The sequence below is a fragment of the Trichoderma virens genome (assembly GCF_000170995.1).
Source record: "Trichoderma virens Gv29-8 chromosome Unknown TRIVIscaffold_6, whole genome shotgun sequence".
Classification (NCBI taxonomy): domain Eukaryota; kingdom Fungi; phylum Ascomycota; class Sordariomycetes; order Hypocreales; family Hypocreaceae; genus Trichoderma; species Trichoderma virens.
Window position 1 is genome coordinate 713,410 of NW_014013743.1, and position 22,499 is coordinate 735,908.

Sequence of the window (22,499 nt, forward strand, 5' to 3'; positions counted from 1 at the left end):
TATTATGGGTGGAATCTCCAATCTTTAATTCTACAGGTAGGTAGATTTTGATCCAAGGGCTGGGTATATAGGCCTGTCACTGACCTCATGGATATTCATGATGGCCTTGGCAATGTGTAAGAATCATGGTGAAAATTGAACGAATTCATGCTTCATTACTCTAAAAATTACATGGCCCTTGCTAACCAAATATACATGCTAGCTACATATTCCCTTCTTTTCAAAGTATATACGTGTTTGTGCTAACTCTTTTTTTTCTTGCTTCATACCCCCCCCTTTTTTTTTCTTTGTTTAGACGGATTCAATTCGCTGCACAACCATGGCTGTGGCAGCACCTCCTCCGTTGCAAATGGCTGCAACACCATACTCACCAGGCTTCAGCTGGTGCAGCAAAGTTGTGAGGATTCGTGATCCGGAGCTGCCCAGGGCGTGGCCAAGGGAGATACCGCCTCCAAGAGGGTTGACGCGGGCGTTCTCGATGCCGAGAATCTTCTTGTTGGCCAGAACAACGCCTGCAAAAGCCTCGTTGATCTCCCAAACGGCGACCTGATCCTTGGTGATGCCAGCACGCTCCAGGGCGATGGGGATGGCCTTGGCAGGAGCGACAGGGAAGTCAATGGGGTCCACCGCAGCGTCAGCGTGGGAGACGATCCTGGCCAGGACTCGAGAGCCGGATCCGTACTGCTGTGCAATAGCCTTGTTACCCAGGACCAGAGCGCTGGCACCGTCGTTGAGAGTCGACGAGTTGGCAGCGGTAACCGTGCCAGTTCCATCGCGAACGAATGCGGGCTTCAAGGTTGGGACCTTCTCAATCTTGACGTCGAGGTAGCCCTCGTCCGCCTCAATGATGACTTCTCCCTTCTTGTTTTTGACGGTCACGGGGGTAATCTCCTCGGCAAACGCCTTCTCGGCCCAGGCCTTTTGGGCGTTCTTGTATGACTGGATGGCAAACTCATCCTGCTGCTCTCGCGTGATGTTGTGAGTCTTGGCCGTGTTCTCTGCGCAGTTGCCCATGTGGAACTTGTTGTACACATCGGTCAGACCATCCTTGATCAGGCCGTCCTCGAATGTAACATTGCCAAAGGCAGGCAGGCCACTGGCACGAGGAAGATAGTATGGGACTCGGGTCATGCTCTCCATGCCACCGGCGATCTGGGCCTCGGCCAGACCCAGCTGAATGTTTTGCGCCGCAAAGGCGACGGCCTTGAGACCAGAAGAGCACACCTTGTTGATGGTGATGGCCTCGATGGAGGTAGGGAGGCCAGCGAAGATGGCAGCCTGTCGGGCGGGCGCCTGGCCCATGCCTCCTCCAAGGACATTACCCATGTACACATCGGAGATCTTCTCTATCGGGACCTTTGACTTTTCGAGCGCGGCCTTGATGGCGGCGGCGCCGAGTTGGGGAGCCGGCACGGTGGTAAATGAGCCGTTGAACTGGACGAGAGCAGATGTTAGCATTGGATATCCATACAGGCGAATACGAGCATCTCAGTAACGCACCTTTGCTGTCGGTGTTCGCGCAGCACTCAGAATGTATGCCTCCTGGATTTCCTTTCTCATGACAGCGCCGGTTGAGAAGTGGCGAGCCGACTTCATTTGGCTGGCCAACTGGCCGAGCCGCCTGGCGGTTCTAAGCTGAGCCTCGGGCATTGTGGGATGGAGTTGTGAAACTGTAGAGGTAGCAGAGAAAGCGAACAGAGAAAAGAATTATCCACAGCAAGGGTATCAAAAAGACCAATCGAAAGATGTTTGGAGGATAAATGGCAGCAGACGGGTTGTGTTTTGTTTTTTATACAGATTGTCGGCAGAAGAGGCACATGGAGAGGAGCTTCTGGGCCGTTTCGGTACGCTTCGGCTTAGAGCGGGGAGAGAATCAGCCGAGCGTTTAAGCCGGGATTGCGGGCGACAACAGCAGCATTTGATGCTTAATGCGGGGGGTATTGAAAAGCCGGGGAAGGGAATTTTTTTCAATATTATTCCGAGGATGTGAGGATGTGAGTGAAACCAGGTACAGCGGTACTCAATAGATACCTATAGGTACTCTGGCTGTACGATATGATGGAGCAAAAGGCTGTTTCCAAATACCTTCTGGATGCCGAACCCAACCGTGTACCTGCTGCGTACCCCATACTTGTACCCGTACTCCCGTTGCGCTCTCAGCAGCACTCACGTCATCAGCCCGAGGCTAGGTACAGTATCAACGGAACCTCTTTGGGCAAATTATATCGCCGTAACCAGCCTGCCAGTTGAGTCCAGAATGTGGCGTCGCTCCACCGTTGCCACATTCATTTCTTCCATGTCTTTCGCGATGCTGATGCGCTGTCACATGATCGTGACTAATCATCCATATCGCGACCCGCCATTGGTCCGTGCCTCGACGCCGATTCGCCTGAACCGGCTGGCTGTCAAAGGGCCGCCATTAGCTGCTAGTGCCGTTATCACGCTCTTTGACTCGTGAGCAGGTTCCGATCTTGGCTCAACTTCTTCCACAGCACCGAGAGAAAAAAGTCCTTGTTGGTATTTTTGCCAATTTCGCTTTTACCTCCTTCAACTCCTTTTCTTCCTGTTGCCGATACGTTGTGACCCGGAAAAAGGCCTTCAAGAGCCATCCTATTGCCTCTACTGCACCTGCCTTCGATTCCGAATCAGGCCCCTTGTCGATCACCATGTCGACAGCTGCCCGACGCCGTTTGATGCGCGACTTCAAGGTTTGTTTGCAAATTCCGGACGGGACATCTTCTGTCTTGTTTGCAGTTTCTAATGATTATTCCAGCGTATGCAGACCGATCCTCCTGCGGGGGTTTCCGCATCTCCCATTCCCGACAATGTCATGACCTGGTAGGTTTGCCCCTCATTCCCTCCTCCACCGCAAAGGACATACAAGGGCCGGCTGCTAATCATGTCTCGTCGCCCTCGCTTTGCAGGAATGCCGTCATTATAGGACCAGCCGACACACCGTTTGAAGATGGAACATTCCGCCTCGTCATGCAGTTTGAAGAACAATACCCCAACAAGCCTCCCCAGGTCAAGTTCATCAGCCAGATGTTCCACCCCAACGTCTACGCCACTGGCGAGCTGTGCTTGGACATTCTACAAAACCGATGGAGCCCAACCTATGATGTCGCTGCTGTTTTAACCAGCATTCAAAGGTGTGTAATTATTTGAAGGGGGAGGCAGTCCCTGACCGCCTGCTCTTGGCTTGAGGCTCATTCGCTGACTTGGACGACTTTTCTCTTTGCATAGTCTACTCAACGACCCCAACACCGGCTCACCAGCGAATGTGGAGGCTTCGAACCTATACAAAGACAATCGAAAGGAGTATACTAAGCGCGTACGAGAGACTGTTGAGAGAAGCTGGGAAGACTAAAAGAGCTCATGATAAGCTTGGAATGGCGAGGGCATGTGCTTGGGCGGCATCCGGGCAACCACCTATCCGCTTCAGGTAGCTGAAAGGGAACGTGGACCTAGCCTGCATCGGCTTCGTGCCGTATCCCAGAGACTGGCCCCCAACGGAAAGAAGGGAAGGATTCATTGCAGGCGTTTTGGTGCACGAGATTGAACTGGTTATACCAAGGAAGGGGGGACGATTGTTCTCGTATCATGTCTTGTTATTTTCTACCTAGGATTCAAGCGTTTGTTTTTGGCATCATCACCACTCTGATGGAGATAACCAAATAATACTTCAGTGGCAACGGAATGATGCATGTCTGTGCTTGTCCAGGTTCGGCGTTCTATGAGGGATGGCTGTACCTACCTACGCACTGATCCACCCCCTTTGCCGTCCCCTACCTGCCTGCCCCCTTTATAAGAGATTGTCGAGTTACGCGTGTAGAAGACCCCAACATTTCGAGCGAGCTTCCTTTGACCGAGCTGTGCTTTTGGTGAGGGCATCGAGATATCGGGTATCAATCGGCCAGTCCGTTGTCGCCGCTGCGATTCGGCCATGTACTTGTATATGCCCAATTGGGACTCTGTTGGGCCAACATCCAATCCGCTGCTAGCGTCAGCATGTGTTGCCGAGCACAAAAGCACAGGCACTACTAAATCCTGCCGAGGAGATGATGCTGGTACTCGTAGTCATTCAATCAATGCTAAAATACCACCTGGAGCATATCATTGCGCTAAGACGAAAAAGAGGCCAGCTCGGTGAGCCTCTACGCAGTTGTGGTACCTGTATGGAGTCGGTATGCAGCAATCCAGTGCAGCCCCTGGCGGGCTCAGCGTTTTTTTTTTTCTCAACCGTTTCCACTGAGATGGGAAACAATCGTTAAGCGGAAGAACAGCGCGAAACGAAACGAAACGAAACAAAGCAAAATCAATATTTAGTAGGCACTTGCGCATAAAAAATACTGGAATCAATACGACATGAAGTGCTTCATACTATATCTTAGGAGTAGTCTGACAGCATTTGCTACGTAGGCAGGTACTTACTATGGAGTAGGTAAGCGTCCTTTGTGCCTGGCCTAAAAAAGCTACAGTACGGGTCGGGTAGTTTTAGTGGCACCTGAAGACGTTTGGGGCGCATGTCCAGTGTTTGCAGTGCGCTGTAAAGCCCTCCAGGCGCCTGATCTTCAGCCCCTCCCTTGTAGCCCCCAGGGCACCTCCAACCACCACGCGGCGGCTGCTTTTAGCGCGCTTGTCACCTCCAAACATTGCAACTGTGAACTTTTGGGTCCCTCCCCGCCAGTCCCTCCCAGACCGCTGCTTTTGCATCCTCCCTAGAACTTCGTCTCTTGTTCTTGGGGGTTTCTTTTCTTTTTCTCTCCTTCCTTTTCCCTCCCTTACACCGATCCTGCGGCGGGGTTTCTGTTTCTTTTGATCTCTCGCAGCTTCGGTTCGGATCGACCATCTGCTTTGTTTTTGCGTCTCCTCTCCAGCCCCTCTCTCTCTTCTTTTGCGCTCCTGGTAGGGCGAATCGCTGGAGCCCGCCATTTGGGTGAAGAGAGAGAACCCCCCCCTTTGAGATACCGTCGCCTCTGCGTGGCTCAGCCGACAACTAAACGGTCGCTCCTCTTCGCCCATGGTCGACGCCTTTTCTTGATATCGATATCCTAACGCCATCTGCCCATCATGTCAAACAACAGTATCAAGGTCGTGGCCCGGTTCCGGCCTCAGAACCGGGTGGAAATCGAGTCGGGCGGCAAGCCCATCGTCACCTTCACCTCGGACGACACCTGTACTCTTGATGTATACTCTACTCCGCCCCTATACTTGCTGCAGAACTCATGATGCGGGGAATTGTCGCTGACCGTTGCCGTGATTTATATAGTCCAAAGAGGCACAGGGCTCCTTTACCTTTGACCGAATCTTTGACATGTCATGTAAACAACAAGACATCTTCGACTACTCCATTCGCCCCACCGTCGACGACATTCTCAATGGCTACAACGGTACCGTCTTTGCCTATGGCCAGACCGGTGCTGGTAAATCATACACCATGATGGGAAGCAACATCGATGACCCCGAGCAGAGGGGTGTTATTCCGCGCATTGTCGAGCAAATCTTTGCCAGCATCATGTCTAGCCCCAGCACCATCGAGTACACCGTCCGAGTCAGCTACATGGAGATTTACATGGAGAAGATTCGTGATCTGCTGGCTCCCCAGAATGACAACCTCCCTATTCACGAGGAGAAGAACCGTGGTATCTACGTCAAGGGCCTCTTGGAAATCTACGTCTCCAGCGTCCAGGAGGTGTATGAGGTGATGAGAAGAGGAGGAAGTGCCCGAATGGTCTCTGCCACCAACATGAACGCAGAGTCTTCGCGATCCCACTCCATCTTCGTTGTCACCATCACCCAGAAGAACGTCGAGTCCGGTTCGGCCAAGAGCGGTCAGCTGTTCTTGGTCGATTTGGCCGGTAGTGAAAAGGTTGGCAAGACTGGCGCCAGCGGTCAGACGCTTGAGGAAGCCAAAAAGATCAACAAAAGTTTGAGTGCTTTGGGCATGGTCATCAACGCCCTGACCGACGGCAAATCCCACTATGTTCCCTACCGAGACTCCAAGTTGACCCGTATCCTGCAAGAATCCCTGGGTGGTAACAGTCGAACCACGCTCATCATCAACTGCTCTCCTAGTAGTTACAATGACGCTGAAACCCTGGGAACGCTGAGGTTCGGTACCAGAGCAAAATCCATTAAAAACAAGGCCAAGGTCAACGCCGAGCTCAGCCCTGCCGAGCTCAAGGCCCTGCTCAAGAAGGCCCAGGGCCAAGTTACCAACTTCGAATCCTATATTTCAAACCTCGAGGGCGAAGTTCAGCTGTGGCGAGCTGGAGAGGCCGTGCCCAAAGACAAGTGGGTTCAGCCTATTGCCGACGGAGTTTCCGCAGCCAAGGCTGAGGCAAGAGCACCGCGACCGTCGACTCCCTCGCGGCTCACAGAGAGTCGCTCCGAGACTCCTACTGCCTCTGACCGCGCTGGTACTCCTAGCATAACACTGGAGAAGGATGAGCGGGAAGAGTTCCTACGCCGTGAAAATGAGCTGCAGGATCAGATTACAGAGAAAGAATCGCAAGCTGCGACCGCCGAGAAGCAGCTTCGCGAGACCAAGGAGGAGCTCTCCTACTTGAAAGAACACGACAGCAAAATGGGCAAGGAGAATGAGAAGCTCTTAACAGAAGTTAACGAATTCAAGATGCAACTAGAAAGACTAAATTTCGAGGGCAAAGAGGCCCTCATCACCATGGACGCTCTCAAGGAAGCCAACTCAGAGCTCACTGCTGAGTTGGATGACATGAAGCAGCAGCTGCTTGACGCTAAAATGACCGCCAAGGAAACGGGCGCAGCCCTTGATGAGAAGGAAAAGAAGAAGGCAGAGAAGATGGCCAAGATGATGGCCGGCTTCGAGCTCGGAACTGATGTGTTCAGCGACAACGAGAAGTCCATTGCCGAGACTATCAAGCACATTGATGCCCTGCTCGAACAGAGCACAATTGGCGACCACATCGCGCCAGACGAGTTTAAGGCCCTCCGAGCAAAGATGGTCGAAACGCAAGGCATCGTGAGGCAGGCAGAGCTGTCCATGTACAGCGGATCATCCAACGACTTGGATGCCCGACGGAGACAGGAGCTCGAGGCCAGACTAGAGGCTTTGCAGCAAGAATACGAGGAGGTGTTGACGCGCGGTCTTGGTGAAGCCGATGTCGAGGAGGTCAAGGCACGGCTGGAGGCTGCCTATGCCAAGCGCGAGAAATCTGAGGCGCAACTCGTCGAGGAGCTTAAGGCGGACCTCGCCCAGAAGGCATCAGAGAACGCACGGATGAAGACGCTCATTGAGGAGCTTCAGCAGCGCGTCAAGACCAGTGGCACCGCTTCCACGGCCAACGGCAAGACTGTCCAACAGCAGATTGCAGAGTTTGACGTGATGAAGAAGAGTCTCATGCGAGACTTGCAGAACCGCTGCGAGCGTGTCGTCGAGCTGGAAATTTCCCTCGACGAGACCCGCGAGCAGTACAACAACGTGCTGCGATCGTCCAACAACCGGGCTCAGCAGAAGAAGATGGCCTTTTTGGAGCGGAATCTGGAGCAGCTTACCCAGGTTCAGCGCCAGCTGGTTGAGCAGAATTCCTCTTTGAAGAAGGAGGTTGCCATCGCAGAGCGCAAGCTCATTGCGAGAAACGAGCGCATCCAGAGCCTGGAGAGCCTGCTGCAAGACAGCCAGGAGAAGATGGCGACGGCCAATCACAAGTATGTATCCCCCAGTTCCCCCCCTTTTTCATTGCCCACGACAGAACATCAACGTAGTATTACGAGTAAAACAAACTTGAAAAAGCTTGGTGCTGACCTAGACTCCTTTAACCTAGGTTCGAGGTCCAGCTTGCTTCCGTCAAGGAGCGCCTTGAGGCTGCCAAAGCTGGCAGCACCCGCGGCCTCGGCGGTGCCGGCGGCGGCTTCAGCTTCACCAATGCTGGCAGCCGCATCGCCAAGCCTCTCCGTGGCGGCGGCGGCGATGCTCCTGCGACTCCCACGATCCAAGGTGGTGACGGGACTCCCACCGGCAAGCGCGGTAGTTGGTTCTTCAATAAGTCGTAGATTTCCTGCGCGCTTTTGCTTTCTCTGGGCGGCGTTATGAGTACACTAGAGGCGGTTTTACACACTTGGAACCTTCCATACCCACCCCCTCATTCTCTCTCTGTCTTGCTTTCACCCACTTTTCTTCTCTTATTCTTTTTCCCTCTTCCTTCCCACGCAGATGCCCTGCTGACTTGCTGGTTAAGGCTTTTTCCGCTTTTGATTTCCTCCGTTGCCTTGTATCTTTTGATATGTCTTGCTGTTACTTCTACCCCCTCTCCCTTGTCTGCATTTTGAACGAAAAACACACACAAAAAAAACACCTACAAAAAAAAAAAAAGAGCGAAACGAGGATGATGAAGAGGGGGCGTTTGTCCGCGCTATATACATTGTGGCGAGATCAAAGAGCGACGAATGACGACTGTTGGATTCTGGTTTTTATGACTTTTTGATGGTTTAAGAATTTGAATGAGAGAGCCTGGCACAGATGCAATAAATGAGCAAGCAAAAGACAGAGATGGAAACGAATCAAGAGCAAAGAGAGATTACGGGCCGTGGGGCAGGTAGAGATTTCTATAGTTGGAGTTACGCGGCTGGGGAGGGATATATATGATAAAGACGTCACGCATGAAAGAGTAAAGAGTTAAAATACATGAGATACAAATCAGAATCTTATTTATGACAAGGAGCTGGATAGATAGGTACTTATAAGTGCCTTTACTGCCTGTTCAAGGCGAAACTCGGTGCAATCTCTTGGTCTTGTGTATTTTTTTTTTGTTATTTGCTTCATTTAAATGGTGATGGCTGAATGAGTTTCATCTGCCAGCTCGCAGCATGAATGTTCAGTGGACATGAATCATTATTTGATGAGAAGGATTGTGAGCACAGAGGCGAGCAAATTATGTGCTCTTTGAGCCAGCCTTGATAATGGCGAGGCAGGTGGGGAGAAGAATGGCCCACGACAAAAGAGAAACGAAGGCGAAGATGCCCACAATCTTGACGTAAAGGATAACCACGCGTCGCCAGGCGGCCTTGGAAAAGGTAGACCAAGCGTCGGAAATGGTGGCATAGCCGAGTCCACCAACAACAGCGGGCTCAACCTTACCGTCGAAGGATCGGTCGAAGGGGATGATGGGGTCTTCGTCCTCGGGCAGGAGCGAAGCCTGGATGCGGACGACGACAACGCGGGCGGGGATGATGACGACGACGTAGAGCATCGTGCTGAGGAGGATGTAGACGGTGGCCTTGATGAGATAGGAGATGTCGCCGTCGCGGAGAGCGTCATTAGCGCCGCCGGACTTGAGGTTGTCCATGGTCGGGGCATCGAAGCCAATGAGGACGGCAAGCAGGTAGGGAACCCACTTGTGCACCTGGGTTGCGGCCCAGTAAATGACGATGGCCTTCCAGGTGGCATCAAAGGCACGCTTGAAAGGGGGCAGGCGGCGCCAGAACCTCCGAGGAGAGGGCTGCGAGATGACAATGTGAACCCAAGCAGTGGCGAACTGGACCATAACCAGGGAGGCCAGGAGTTCGGCAAAGGGCTTGACGGGACCCCACGAGAAGATGGAGGCGACGATGCCTGTGAGGACGCTCTGGGTGAAGGCGCACATGAAACCACGCGCGTTGCTGCGGACGCCACCATACGAGGTGAGAAGGCGGTTGATGGAACGGAGAGAAGAGGTCACTGTGCGGGCGGCGCCATCAGTAGGCTTGGTGGTAGAGCCAGCAGCGGCCTCCTCGTCAACGCCATTTCCGCTGGTGGGAAGGGGTTCGTAGGCAGGAGGGTTCTCATCTTCAATGATGGTGAAGACGGGGTAGATGTGGAAGAGGGTGTAGTTGATCTATACATAGACGTTGTTAGTGGAAATGTACATATTTACTTAGGTAGGTCTCAACAGCGGAATCGAAGCGAAAACTTACAAAGAATGAAATGGGGAGCAAGATGATGGCGTTGACAAGAATCAGAGGCCAGCCCCATACAGGCATATGGAACTCGACCTGTTCGCCTCCATTATAGACGGTCCAAGTCATTGTGCCGGACGGAACCCTCGGGGCTTATTGTATGCAATGAACCCGAAACGAGCGGCGGATGTGCTGACAAGAAGCGAGTCACAATGGGACGTTTGCTTTGTTTTGACCAGTTGCAAAAAAAAAAGAGTTACGAGTGCAATACAAAGGAGCGAAGCTAAAGAAACAACCAAAATCCGCGCTGATGGTCGGGAGACGACGACGGTTTATAAAGCCAAGGCAAGAGCAGGATTTCGCGGTGGGCTGGCAGGCACACCCCAGCTCAAACGGCCTAGGCAGCACTGCCCTCCACCCACGGCAGGCACAAAGGCCCTCTCCTACTACTAGCACCTCCGTAGTATTAGTCTCGACAAAAGCTCGTGTACGCGGCAAAAGTCTCTTTTTGCGCTTCTCGGCCATTTCTGCTTCGGGATAATTCTGCAAAGCTATGGATTCGAAGGGGCCCCAAAAAACACGGCCTTTACCCGAAGCAGCCCTGTCAAATCATCTTGTTCATTTGCTTACCGGCGCGCGCGCGAATCACGTCGCTTTGCTGAGGAACAAATTGCTGGCGTGTGCTGGTACTGTAGCTTTGCATGAGAGTTGCGTCTCAAACTTGCGATGGGTGTGTGTGTGTGTGTGTGTGTGTGTGTGTGTGTGTGGCGGAGGTGCTTCGTTGCATTGTATGTATCACGTTGTCTCGGGTACCTTTGACGGGAGCAGTTGCTTTGCTTTCCAGTTGTTCAACGGCTTGCTGCATCGCCTTGATAGCGAAATGCATCGACCCGTGCATCCGTCGAGGTTTGTTTTGTTCTCGTGGATTGAGCTTTGCGAGCCAGCGTCTCTCGGGATCCGGCAAAGCGCTGCCTGTGTAAGTGGGTAAAACTCTATGGAGTTTATGAAAGAGAATCAAGAAAATTCAAGACAAGAGCACCAAAGCGTTATTAATTGACAGCGCTTTTACACACCAGAATTGCAATTATATGGAGAAGCTTGATCAACCCTGAGAGAGCTGATCTACTTGGAGATACTTGATTGCTATTTGCTCTTTCCCCCCCCCCCCCCCCCCCCTAAGCTTAAACACGAAGTAAAGACGTCTGGCCCTTCCTCGTTCCTGAGTAAAAAACATCGTGCGTGTTTCCTTCCTTTGTCACTGCTTGCGATTCACGCGGCAGGCGCTGACGAGATGCCCCGCCGCTGCCCTTGCAAAAAGAGCTGGAGTGGGGCGGCATCGTCCATCGTCACTCGGTACCTAGTACTTCGAAATGTACTACTGTAATGTACCTTTTCCACGAAACCAAGAGTGACAAGTTACATGGGTGTGCTTTTACATACATCCATGCTGCACTCTTTTGCTCATTCGCCTCACTTTATATCCAGACCAGCTTCCGCCATGCCCTGAGACTGCGATTCAATGTCAGCGCCATCCATCCCCAATCTTCTCTCTCTCCGGGCCAGAGGCGGTCGGGGCCGAAGCCGAGGCCGGGGGCAAGGACGCGGAGGCTTTGGAACCGGCTCCGAAACTGCTGCTTCTCGAGGCCAGGCCCATGATGCCGTCATCCAGGGAACCGATACCGATGCCGCCGTGTCGAGATTGAGCGCCGTCGATGTGGGCTATCTGAGCGACCCGTACGCGCGGTATTTTGTATCTGCTCTCGATGGTCCACCAGCAAGACGGTTTCCCATCATCAACAGAGGTTGGTGTCCCACGCGATGGCCAGTACCTATTGCTGAGCTGGCTCTCTCTCTCTCTTCTCTCTTCTCTCTTCACGTAATCCCTTTTCTTCGGGATAATTTCTTAGCTCACACCCCGCTATAGGAACATACACACGCACAACAGCTATAGATAACCTGGTTCACTCGTTCCTTGCAGGGGCTGACGGGGAAGAGCAAAAGGGAGGAGTCACGAGGCAGATAGTATCCCTAGGTGCCGGCACCGATACTAGGCCTTTCCGCCTCTTTAGTCAACAGGGCCATCCACAGCTAGTCTACCATGAGATTGACTTCTCAGTAACAAGCACCAAAAAGCTCAAGACGGTTGAAGCAGTGCCACCTTTGGCCAGCATCTTGACGAATCGATCAACAGGAGACACGGGTGGCTGGTCAAGCCAGCCATTGAATGGGGAGTATTTCTGCCATGGGATAGATATCCGCCGCCTATCACCTGCAGCCACCGAAATTCTACCTGGCCTTCGCACCGACGTCCCTACCCTCATCTTATCAGAATGCTGTCTCTGCTATCTCTCTCAAGAGGAATCAGAGGGCGTGCTTGAGTATTTCTCTTCCCGAATCCCCAACATCTCCGTCGTCATCTACGAGCCGGTTCACCTAGGAGATCCCTTTAGTGATACCATGGTGTCAAACCTGGCAGCGCGGAATATTCACATGCCCAGCCTCGATCGCCGCAGAGACGAAGGAGACCAAGCAGCTCGGTTCAAACAAATAGGGTTTGAGACCACCCGTCAATTGAGTATCGATCGCCTGTGGAGCAAGTGGGTAAGCGCCGAAGAGAAGGAGAGAGTTGACAGGCTTGAAGGACTCGACGAAATCGAGGAATGGCAATTACTTGCCGGGCACTACGTTGTTGTATGGAGTTTTAGGGGAGACGGGTTCGAGGGGTGGAGAGGCATTGAATAAAAACAATTGCCGTACAATGATGTAATGCGTTGCTGGCTTTGGGGCCTGTTCCTGGTTGCATGGCGCGACGGCGGTGTAGTCACGCCGAATCTTGGAGGTGATTGGCCTTGTTTGCTTGTTTGCTATGCGCCATTTCTCGCTTATCGGCGGGCTGCCTTACAGATCATGCATAGGGTTGAAGATTATGTCGTGCCGAACTCTGCAGAGATGGTTTTTATACCTGCAATTGGATTCAGCCGATGGAATCCAAGCTAGCATATGATTTTTATCTTGATAGGTAGTCATTCTAACCCAAGAGCTGGCGATGCCCAGTAGCAGCTCTCGCAGCTTGTAATGAATCTCTCTATAATACTCCGTACTGCTCGAAGGATCATCCTTATGTACACTTAGTGGTTTGGTCACAACTAGTGTTCATCACTGTACAATGAGTAGTAGGTAAATGTAGTTGCGATATATACACCACAACGCTCCACCACCAACCAGAGACAGCATGATATTTGCTTGCAACACACTGAAATACACTGGAATGAACCAAGCAGTGACATTCTGTAAGTCCTGCCAGCTGCTGGTATCGCTCACGTGATGCTATGCGATAAGTGGGGTGCACCTAGCACTCGACAGCGCTGCGTTAGGGGGTGCAGTTAGCATACTTTACTGCTAACGACTCTGGCTCTGACTCTGTGTCGCGCTCAAGCCTCTCATTTTCTAAACTCTCATCATTTTCCTCCATCATCGCCTCGCCCGTTTCATTTTCTTGGGATCCTTTTGCTCGAACCAGCTCTGCAGTGATTTGCTTCAATTGCTTACCCTTATTCATCCTCTTTATAATTTCTTTTTTGGAGACTTAGAATAAAGAAGCCCTTATAACCGACAAGCCCCCATCGGATTTCGGTGCGACTTTGCGGCCAGCGGTTGGCATATCAATTCCTTGCGAGGCCGCACATTTTTTGGCAAATTGCTTATTCAATCGTCTGGATCTATCTACTAATACACGTGGTTCTTGGATAATACGAATCCTACGGCGCTAGACGGGGCGGCAAGGGAGCGAGGCTGAGGCGTCGCATTCAAGGGAGAGGGAGAGAGGCTGCCTTGGACGCGCAGGCTTACAGGCAGGTTGCGACCTGATCCTCGACAGAAAGAGAAGGAAATCGTTTATTGGGAGAACCTGCAAAGATGGCCGAGTCAAGTACTGTGAAGGCGTATAAATATCGCCAGGAGATTAGTCAGGTGAGATTCTGCTTTCTTTCATTCTTCACCTGGGGTTTCCGAGAAGCGATGAGTCTCAGAAGTCTGAGGGGCCCTCATTCTCAGCACTTGATAATGAGCATTTACATGTCATCGTCGCTGCGTCTATCATCATGGCCGGCCATATATCACTTACACACGAAGTGTAACCTCTCCTTTCATGCCTATACGCTTTGGCTGAGCGTATCTACTTGATAATCTCAGCCATTTGGCACGAGGCGAACAAAAAGGGGAATCTGGATATATGCATCTCATTACCCCCTTCTCAGAAAGCAACTCAAAGCCATCTTCGGTTCTTTTTTATTACCGCTTCCTTCATGACTCCTCATCGCCACGAGAATCTCATCTCATCTTGTCCCGCACCCTCATACAAACCCGACCACCGCTCAACACCTGGCAATGCTGGTCTTGCGGCCTCATCGCGCTGCTGCCAAGTGGCAAGCTCAGCCAACACCATTTGACACAAACTGCACAATCTCAGCTGAAATTTCTGCTTTATTCACCATTTCACTTCTCTGTTCACCTACCCTTCACCTACTCTTCACTTCCCAGATCGTCCCCAAGGCACCTAGCCTTGCCCGTTCCTCATCATGGGATTCAGTGAATATGCATACGTGAATGGGCAAAGATATCGAATGAGATCCGGATATCTATCTCGCCTTTCCAGACGCGCCATAATCATTGACACTTTCCAACAGATGATGTACGTCTCTGGCGAAACCGCAGAACCCTCCGTCGAAACCACTGGCATCATCGAAGATATCGTCCGGCAGCAGGTCATTGAACTAGTATGCTTCTCCTTTTCTTCCTCTTTAACAAGCCATCCAACTCACTCTCTTCTCCCAGCTGCGCAACTGCACTGAGCTTGCCGCCCGGCGTGGCTCAAAGTCCATCAGCACCAACGACCTCATCTTCCAAATCCGCCACGATCACGCCAAAGTATCTCGTCTCCGCACATTTCTCTCCTGGAAGGACGTTCGCAAAAACGTCAAGGACTCTGACGACAAGGGTGCAGACGCAGACATCGCCGCCGGTGATGATGCCGTCGGTGGCGTAGTCCCTGGAGGCCCCGTAGACGAGGCAGCCAAGAAGAACAAGAAAGCCAAGGTCGGCCTCCCTTGGGATCCGTCATCCTTCTACTCAGTCGAGGTCCCCGAGCGCGACGACGAGGAGGACGAGGAAGAAGAGGAAATGAACTACATCACGCTTCAGCGGCTGCGCAAGGCTGACGAGCGCACAAAAGCCATGACCCGCGAGGAATACGTGACGTGGTCGGAATATCGTCAAGCATCCTTCACCTGGCGCAAGGGCAAGCGCTTCCGCGAGTGGGCCGGCTTCGGCGTCGTCACAGACAGCAAGCCGTCGGACGATATCGTCGACATCCTCGGCTTCCTCACCTTTGAAATGGTCCAGACCCTGACCGAGGTCGCCCTCAAGGTCAAGGAGCAGGAGGACATCTCGCGCGCCCAGACCGGCGCCAGCAGTGGCGATTCCGGTCCAACCAAGAAGCGCAAGCACCAGCAGGGCCTTTTCGACCCCCCCAGCGAGGGCCGTTCGCCAATCGAGCCGAGACACGTCCAAGAAGCTTTCCGACGGTTTCAGCAGAGACCCAAGAAGTCGCGTGCTATGCTTAACGGCACAAGGTTGGCACAGCATACGAGTCTCAACATTATTTGAATCCGGATTTCTTTCCTCCGCCTCTTCTTTTTCTTGGTCTTCTGTCTTATTTTCTCCTCTTTTTTCCTTAACGCTCCAATATCTGTTTTCTTTTGGTCATCACCATCTTCTTTTTTTTTTCTTTTGGTTTCGGTTTCAATACGGAGTTTTGAGTTCCACAATCGGTATTATATATATATATACTATATTTCAGTGAAGGTTCGAAAGCTGTCTTCGCCGTCAACAAGTAACGAAGCATAAGGATCGGTTGCGAAAGGACTGAGACGAATGGATATCGACGATTTTTGGCCTTTTGGCCTAACGATGGCATGTCTGAACTGTTTCATTTTTCGAGAGTTATAGTTGGCTCGTCGCTTATCTCGTCCTCTATTAGAGACCGACAATGCCTGATTAATTGCACTATTATTACGTTTGTATTCTAAAATGCGTTGTGTGAAAAGGCCAACGCTCAATCGTGACATTGGAAGATTCATCTCTTTCAATATGGACTCCACACTGTCCATGCGTAGATGCTGCATAACTTCTTCATAATCCTCTCGCAAATAAAATCTGTTGATGTCTTTCAGCAGCTGCGTTATGAGTGTTCGCTTCGTTATGCAAAAACAGCTTGAGCCAGATAAATAAGACAACCGCTCGCTTCTTTCAACCAAGTAGAAGAACAAATAAACAAAACGCCCTCCTTCTTTCTATCCGTTATTCATACCCAACATTAATTGTGCACTCTCATCGCATGCTGGTCATTGTTTGTGATTTCCTTCTGGCAGTTTGATTGCCCTGCCAAAGTCGAGAGTTGACCCTCAACAAGCTGACAGGCACCTCCTCTAGATCTTCTTCATACGTACTCTCTCTTCTGCGGGTAGGCCGTGTCGCAGCATCTCCTCGCGGTCTCTGATTTGCTGTCTCATACCGAGCAGCAACAGAGTTAATTCGTCTTAGAGCGAAATCCCGTATCTCTCCCGTCTCTTCCTGCAGAGCAATGCTGCTTTGGTGAGCTGTTGACGATCCGCTAGATGCAGTTGAAGGAGCCATGATTGGAGACTCTTGGCGAGAATCCTTCGTCTGCACATAGTGTGTATACTTTGGCTTCTCCAACATTCCCGAGCGAAATGCATTAACTCCCACTAGCATCTTGACCAGCTCGACCAATTCTTCAAGATACTCGACGATTTCCATCTGACCAGCAGCGCTAGCATTCCAAGAGAGGAAGTTATGCTTGGTAATCAAACGAGCTATCTTCTCATTTGCCTGGTCGTCGTACTCACTCGCACTCCTGCAATGACTACCATGGCTTACTGTTGGCGTTACCGGAGCCGATGTCGTTGCTTGCGATGTGATAATCTCACGGACCCGATGTATCAGCCGCAGGTGCGCTACACGAGCCGAGGGAATGAATTGCGGGAGCGGGAGCCAAGTTGTCAATGCCTCATTGACGGAAAACAACATTAGGGTGCAGCTTGCCGCCATGCTCCGTCGATATGTATAAGCTTGTGGATTCAGTGCCTCTAAAACAGAGGAGCCATAAGCCCTTCGGAGCTGTACGACGTTATCCATCCGATCAATGATCTGATGAAGCACATACACAATCTCAGTGTATATGGGCGCGAGCTTCTTAAAGCTACCCTTTAGGCGGGGTTCAGAGGAACAAAACGGGAGAAACATCTCGGCCGCCGCAAGTGAGGCTTGAGCCTTTTCGCGCCATCTGTCAAAACGGCGTTGCAGTTTTGGAGAGCGAGGATCAACAATTTCAGGTCCGTCAACGCCCACGGACATGGCGCCCTGCATGTTCTGGATATGCCGCACGCAGGCAGACAAAGATTCAACCAAACGATCTCTTGCACGCACAGGGGCAATCGACACCTCTACCAATGTAGCGGTAACACCTCCGACTATAAAAGCTATAAGGCGCTTATAGTAGACCTCATGCGGCGGTTCTGTACTGATATTCGCCGACGCTGATAGAGATTGTCAGAAACAGAATGAGAATGATCGGAGAGGGTGGCAAGACTTACCCAGAGCAACGACATTTATCGATATAATGGCTGCTGCGCCAGCTTTGACGTATTTTGTTGCGACATGGATATAGGCAGAAGGCAGCAGCGGAAAAGCGAGAACCACGACAGTGATTGCCCTGCTGCCCCCTGCAATAACAAATGAGACATATCCAGCGGTGCAGCCAAGGACAAGCCCAATGAGTCGAACAGCAAAGGTAACCAAGGACGTGCCAATGGCCACTTCAAATATGAATATCAACTGCAGCGGGGCCCAAACACCGTGGACATCCCCGTACCATGCGTTCCAGGATGGCACGAAGGCCGGCCAGCTGACAAGGAAGACAGCAAAAGACAGCTTCAGTGCATAGGCAAGATCATCGGAATCTTGAGCCCACTCCAGTACATCTGCCGCTTTTCCTCGAAGCCTCAAAGCCCAACTATCAGGAACGTCTTCTTCTCTCCTACCATTCTTTTTGGACCGTACATGCTTTTCACTTTTTTCCTCCTTCTTTTTGTTATTGGTCTTTCTATATCTCAACGCTTTTGAAATTCGAGAGGCAGTTGTAGAACCCGCTTCCTCATCAGACGCTCCCCCCCTCTGTTGCTCTTCACTATCAAGAATATCGCCAGAGCCTTTGCGTTCGGAAACTGGCGGGCCGTTGCCAACCAAATCTCCGCGACGTGCAGCTTGCCGCGCACCTTCTGGTAGAACCATTGAATCACGCTCTCCGGCGGTACGTAGCCACCTCCGAAGACTTGAATAGTGAGGAATCCAGATGCGCGACCTGTTGTGACGGCGTTGTCTCTGCTCTACCAATTGACGAGCATGGCGTAGCATTTTCAAGATGTGAGTCGAGGATTGGCGAAAGGCCAGAAGGAACGACGAGATGAGAAAAGTCTCCATCCGAGGCATGAAATCGAGCGACAGGCCCGTCTCTTGCATGGCGATGAGCTTCAGTTGTTCGGTTGATTGTTGGTCGAACAATGTCAACGCGTCCGTGAAGAGGTCGATTCGTAGGTCAATCTCCTCCAAGCGGATGCCTCGAGGGGTAGGAGCACCAGAGGGTAGAGTGGGAACATCGTAACAATATGCCAAGCAAGAAATCAGTAGAGCCACTGCTTCATTTGTAGAGGCCTGAAATTCTTGTACAGGGGCACGTAACCGCATGACAATTGACTCGAGAAGTTTGGCGCTACTCAGTTCAATTTGCCTATTCAGCGTGATGTAGTCGACTCTACTCGAGCCAACTCTCGACGGGTCGATTGAGTTTCTCACTCTTGATCTAGATCTCGCGCCAGAGTTGAGTCTGAGGTTCGCTTCTGGAACGCTGGACGATGGCGTGGCAGATCCATCGAAGGCATTCTGACACCCAGGCGATTGAACGGTATCATCGTCAGTCGCTAAATCGCTCTCTTCTAGGCCATCGTCATCAAGGACAATGAATTTGTTTTCACAGGCGCCAATGAGTGTAATGATGCTCTGTGAAAGATGGCTCATGAGATCAACGCTGATGGGCTTCATGTCGCTTGGGGCAAGGGGTGAGATAGATATCTCAAAATTGACTTCATTTTGAGCGGTTTTGCACGATGTAAGTTTCGATCGAATTATGGGCTTCCTCTCCGTCAAGGACGCAAGTGTGGTCGCATGCAGTGGTGGCCTAGACGGTGTTGCAACAGAGGTGGCCGGTAGAAAGGGGTTAGGGAATGGAGCAGAGAACTTGCACCAGCAGCGGATAGCGAGCTGCTTGACTTTCCCCATCTGCTGCTGCTGCGGCTTTGTGCCATTCTCATTAGCTACGAGGATATTGAAAAGACTGCTCTGGATTTGAGACTCGATACGATCGCCTCCGGGAGTGACAAACCAGTGTGTGGCTCGCTCCAGCGTGTCAACCATTTCGGAGAGGGCACTGATGGTAGAGGTACCCAGATAGCTGCTAGAAAACTCTGGGAATATGGCGACGTTGGCGAAAAACATGACTCCAACGCCAATAAGGATTGGCACATAGATTGTAGTATACAGATGAGGCGTTGCCACGGTTGGTGCTGTGAGCACCGTGATGGCGGGCAGGATGACGAACAAGACAAATAAGAACAGTCGAGGAGTGGATGATCTCAGGTAGCCGTGGAGTAAAGTGCATGCAAGATAGAAGAGAGCTCGGATAGTAAAAGCAGCAGGCTTGTTGGTATCGTAGACCAAGCTCGCCAAATATAAACCCAGCATACACCATGATAAGCCTAAGCCTGAACCAAAGATGATCATGATGATGTTCTCAATGACGACGCCCATCCGTTGACCAGGGTGTGCAAAGGCAACAACCATTGGTATAAGGAAGGTAGACCAGCTCTTGAGCTGTGGGAGAATAGCAATAATGGTTGCAATAATACAGGCTATGAAATCTTTGAGAATGCGCTGCCAAAGGGCCTTGGTACCGCAGTCGCCCCAAATCAGGGTGACGGCCCTGCGTAGGAGCTTTGCCATTGCCATGACGAGTAGAGTTGCTTCTGCTTCCGTAACCACATTATCCTTGGTCCAAAGGCTCTGGGCTGATTTTGAGCTGCTGTTGAGCTGCTGTTGAGTGCCTGTCGCTTAGAATCGAGCCGGGACAGACCGGAGAGGTGACCGGAAGTCTCTCGGGAAGACGATGAAGGATTGCGAGGGTGTGCCTGATTAGCTGACGATGGCTGCAGGAGGTTGCCAGGGCCGGGGCTTCATCTGTGATTTTGCTATCGATATGGAGCTTTCAATTGGATCCCGAGCCCAGCGGAGGAGGGAAGAGAGACGAGAGACGAGGAAAAGGCGGAGAGGAGGCGAATCAATCAATTATATGCCAATTGGTATCCCGTGAATGGGCTGAGACTTAAAGGATGGAAGAAAATCAGGTTTGGCGAGATCGGCAATCGGCGAGAGGTCATGCACTGCTTCTTTTCCACAGAGGGAAGGAGTCGTTGATCTACGAGGCAGGAAGGGAAAAGATCCGAAAAGCTGGATCAATCAGGCCACTGAGCTCGACGGCATTGGGGTTTAGCTCGACTATAACAGCAACAGCAAAAGGCCACCAGATGTCCTAAATACAGTGGGGCATTGCGCTAGAGCAGGGTGACAGCATTTGCTCTGATAGCGCTGCAATCGGCAGTAATTTAGAGCGATTGATCCCTATGGAAGAGGGACAATGGATTCTATTGATTGCCCTCCATGGTGATAAGGAGCCCCCTAAGGTGGCCAATGCTGTATTCATGCCAGCAATGTGTTGCTCTAGAAACGTATGCAAGTATATATACATGTAATCATACATACTAAGGTAGTAGCAGACAGTGTGTATTGATCTTTACTTTATTTACTATTAGGCGTCGCATAAGCTACGAGATATATCAAAGATAGCCACTCCCGTCATATATGGTGCGAGTACGAGTCAACGTGTGGAATCCGGCAGCGTTATCCGGACATGCTTAATACAGGTGGGGATTTCTCGACAATAAGTGGTACGATTGATTTGTCATGGAGTCTCTTTTTTTCTTTCTCTTTTTGACTCTTTCTTGCTCTTGTCGGTAATATGCGATGGATGTGTCTGTATTGTTACAAATCTCACTAACACACAGCGGCGTGAGCTCTTAGACAATAGGTAGCAGCATTAAGCCTGTTAGTGGCTATTCTCTACCTAGGCCCAGCACCCATCTCAATAAGCCACTTACACATGCTCTTTCTCCATGTCAAATCTCCTAAACAATGTCCAACCTCGTTATCCCGTCTCTAAAAAATAAATAAAATAAAAACAACTTGGCCATCAAATCCAATTACTATTCCATATCCATCCCTCAAAATCTATCCACTGCAATTCTTCAAGTCCCACTGCCCTTTTTCGGCCCGCGCCCAATGCCATCCGTGCGCTCCGGCCCCGCGATCGACTAAGCGCTGCAACGCTCTAAATTGCCCTGAAGCGCCTCAAACCTCCCAAAAACACCAAACCGCCATCCCATCGCAGCCCCGTCCCCTATACGGTCCAATTCCCACTCCCCGACTCCAATCATGCTCTCCTTTATCCTCATCCAGAACAGACAGTAAGTTTTCCTCCCTCCCTCCATTCCTACACTCCAACGCGCATCCGCGCAAAATCAATTCTCAACAGAAAAAAGCCCGCCCTACTTCACCAAAACTAACCTCTTTCTCTCTCTTCTCTCTCTCTCCAGGGGCAAAACCCGTCTCGCAAAGTGGTACGCCCCCTACAGCGACGACGAGAAGATCAAGCTCAAGGGCGAGGTCCACCGCCTCGTCGCCCCGCGCGACCAAAAGTACCAGTCCAACTTCGTCGAGTTCCGCAACAACAAGATCGTCTACCGCCGCTACGCCGGCCTCTTCTTCTGCGCCTGCGTCGACACAAACGACAACGAGCTCGCCTTCCTCGAGGCCATCCACTTCTTCGTCGAGGTCCTCGACGCCTTCTTCGGAAACGTCTGCGAGCTCGACCTCGTCTTCAACTTTTACAAGGTCTACGCCATCCTGGATGAGGTCTTTCTTGCCGGCGAGATTGAGGAGACGAGTAAGCAGGTCGTCTTGACGCGGCTGGAGCATTTGGATAAGCTGGAGTAGCGCGCGGGAGACGCGTCTTTTTTTATACTCGTTTTTACTGGCGCCATAATTTCCCCCTATGCTTCCCTTTTGCTCTTGGTGAAGAGAAGCGGAATGGGCGGAAGCGATTGCCGATTGTACACATATATCCATTTCGCGGCTCGGAGTTGTCACAGACGGGGGAACATTGATTGGACTTGATCTTTTGGTTTGAATCGCAATCTAGCAGAGCGCATACATGCGTGCATAGTGCAGAGCGCAGAGGATTAAAGCATTGGCGTTTTGGGCGTCTTGGAGATCAAATTGGAGCAACAGGAATATAATGGCAGTCATCGGCCTAGTTGCGCCGCTGTCTTCTTCTTCAAATT

General features: G+C 51.4%; 8 protein-coding genes across 8 annotated transcripts; 5 read left to right on the forward strand and 3 right to left on the reverse strand.

Moving 5' to 3' along the window:
• Positions 1-137: 137 nt before the first annotated feature.
• On the reverse strand, positions 138-1,841 carry TRIVIDRAFT_169943 (uncharacterized protein; the record flags this gene model as incomplete). Its single annotated transcript, XM_014101083.1, has 2 exons — positions 138-1,434; positions 1,501-1,841. 2 exons carry the CDS (start codon positions 1,648-1,650, stop codon positions 292-294), a joined length of 1,293 nt encoding a protein of 430 aa, XP_013956558.1.
• A 621-nt stretch (positions 1,842-2,462) lies between these two features.
• On the forward strand, positions 2,463-3,694 carry TRIVIDRAFT_81725 (uncharacterized protein; the record flags this gene model as incomplete). The annotated part of the gene is made up of 4 exons (XM_014101084.1): positions 2,463-2,708; positions 2,774-2,838; positions 2,925-3,149; positions 3,244-3,694. The coding sequence occupies 4 exons, from the start codon at positions 2,667-2,669 to the stop codon at positions 3,365-3,367; spliced, it is 456 nt and encodes a 151-aa protein (XP_013956559.1).
• Positions 3,695-5,070: 1,376 nt separating this feature from the next.
• Positions 5,071-8,031, forward strand: TRIVIDRAFT_27826 (uncharacterized protein; the record flags this gene model as incomplete). Its single annotated transcript, XM_014101085.1, has 3 exons — positions 5,071-5,187; positions 5,270-7,686; positions 7,803-8,031. The coding sequence occupies 3 exons, from the start codon at positions 5,071-5,073 to the stop codon at positions 8,029-8,031; spliced, it is 2,763 nt and encodes a 920-aa protein (XP_013956560.1).
• An 878-nt stretch (positions 8,032-8,909) lies between these two features.
• TRIVIDRAFT_28777 (uncharacterized protein) lies at positions 8,910-9,996 on the reverse strand (the record flags this gene model as incomplete). The annotated part of the gene is made up of 2 exons (XM_014101086.1): positions 8,910-9,851; positions 9,931-9,996. 2 exons carry the CDS (start codon positions 9,994-9,996, stop codon positions 8,910-8,912), a joined length of 1,008 nt encoding a protein of 335 aa, XP_013956561.1.
• Positions 9,997-11,431: 1,435 nt separating this feature from the next.
• On the forward strand, positions 11,432-12,654 carry TRIVIDRAFT_29358 (uncharacterized protein; the record flags this gene model as incomplete). The annotated part of the gene is made up of 2 exons (XM_014101087.1): positions 11,432-11,714; positions 11,837-12,654. The coding sequence occupies 2 exons, from the start codon at positions 11,432-11,434 to the stop codon at positions 12,652-12,654; spliced, it is 1,101 nt and encodes a 366-aa protein (XP_013956562.1).
• A 1,943-nt stretch (positions 12,655-14,597) lies between these two features.
• TRIVIDRAFT_28866 (uncharacterized protein) lies at positions 14,598-15,576 on the forward strand (the record flags this gene model as incomplete). The annotated part of the gene is made up of 2 exons (XM_014101088.1): positions 14,598-14,687; positions 14,746-15,576. 2 exons carry the CDS (start codon positions 14,598-14,600, stop codon positions 15,574-15,576), a joined length of 921 nt encoding a protein of 306 aa, XP_013956563.1.
• A 1,062-nt stretch (positions 15,577-16,638) lies between these two features.
• On the reverse strand, positions 16,639-20,019 carry TRIVIDRAFT_122650 (uncharacterized protein; the record flags this gene model as incomplete). The annotated part of the gene is made up of 3 exons (XM_014101089.1): positions 16,639-17,528; positions 17,586-18,100; positions 18,155-20,019. Coding segments are annotated over 3 exons (3,270 nt in total), but the record flags the coding sequence as incomplete, so codon positions are not given.
• A 1,572-nt stretch (positions 20,020-21,591) lies between these two features.
• Positions 21,592-22,152, forward strand: TRIVIDRAFT_28039 (uncharacterized protein; the record flags this gene model as incomplete). Its single annotated transcript, XM_014101090.1, has 2 exons — positions 21,592-21,623; positions 21,753-22,152. 2 exons carry the CDS (start codon positions 21,592-21,594, stop codon positions 22,150-22,152), a joined length of 432 nt encoding a protein of 143 aa, XP_013956565.1.
• Positions 22,153-22,499: the final 347 nt, after the last annotated feature.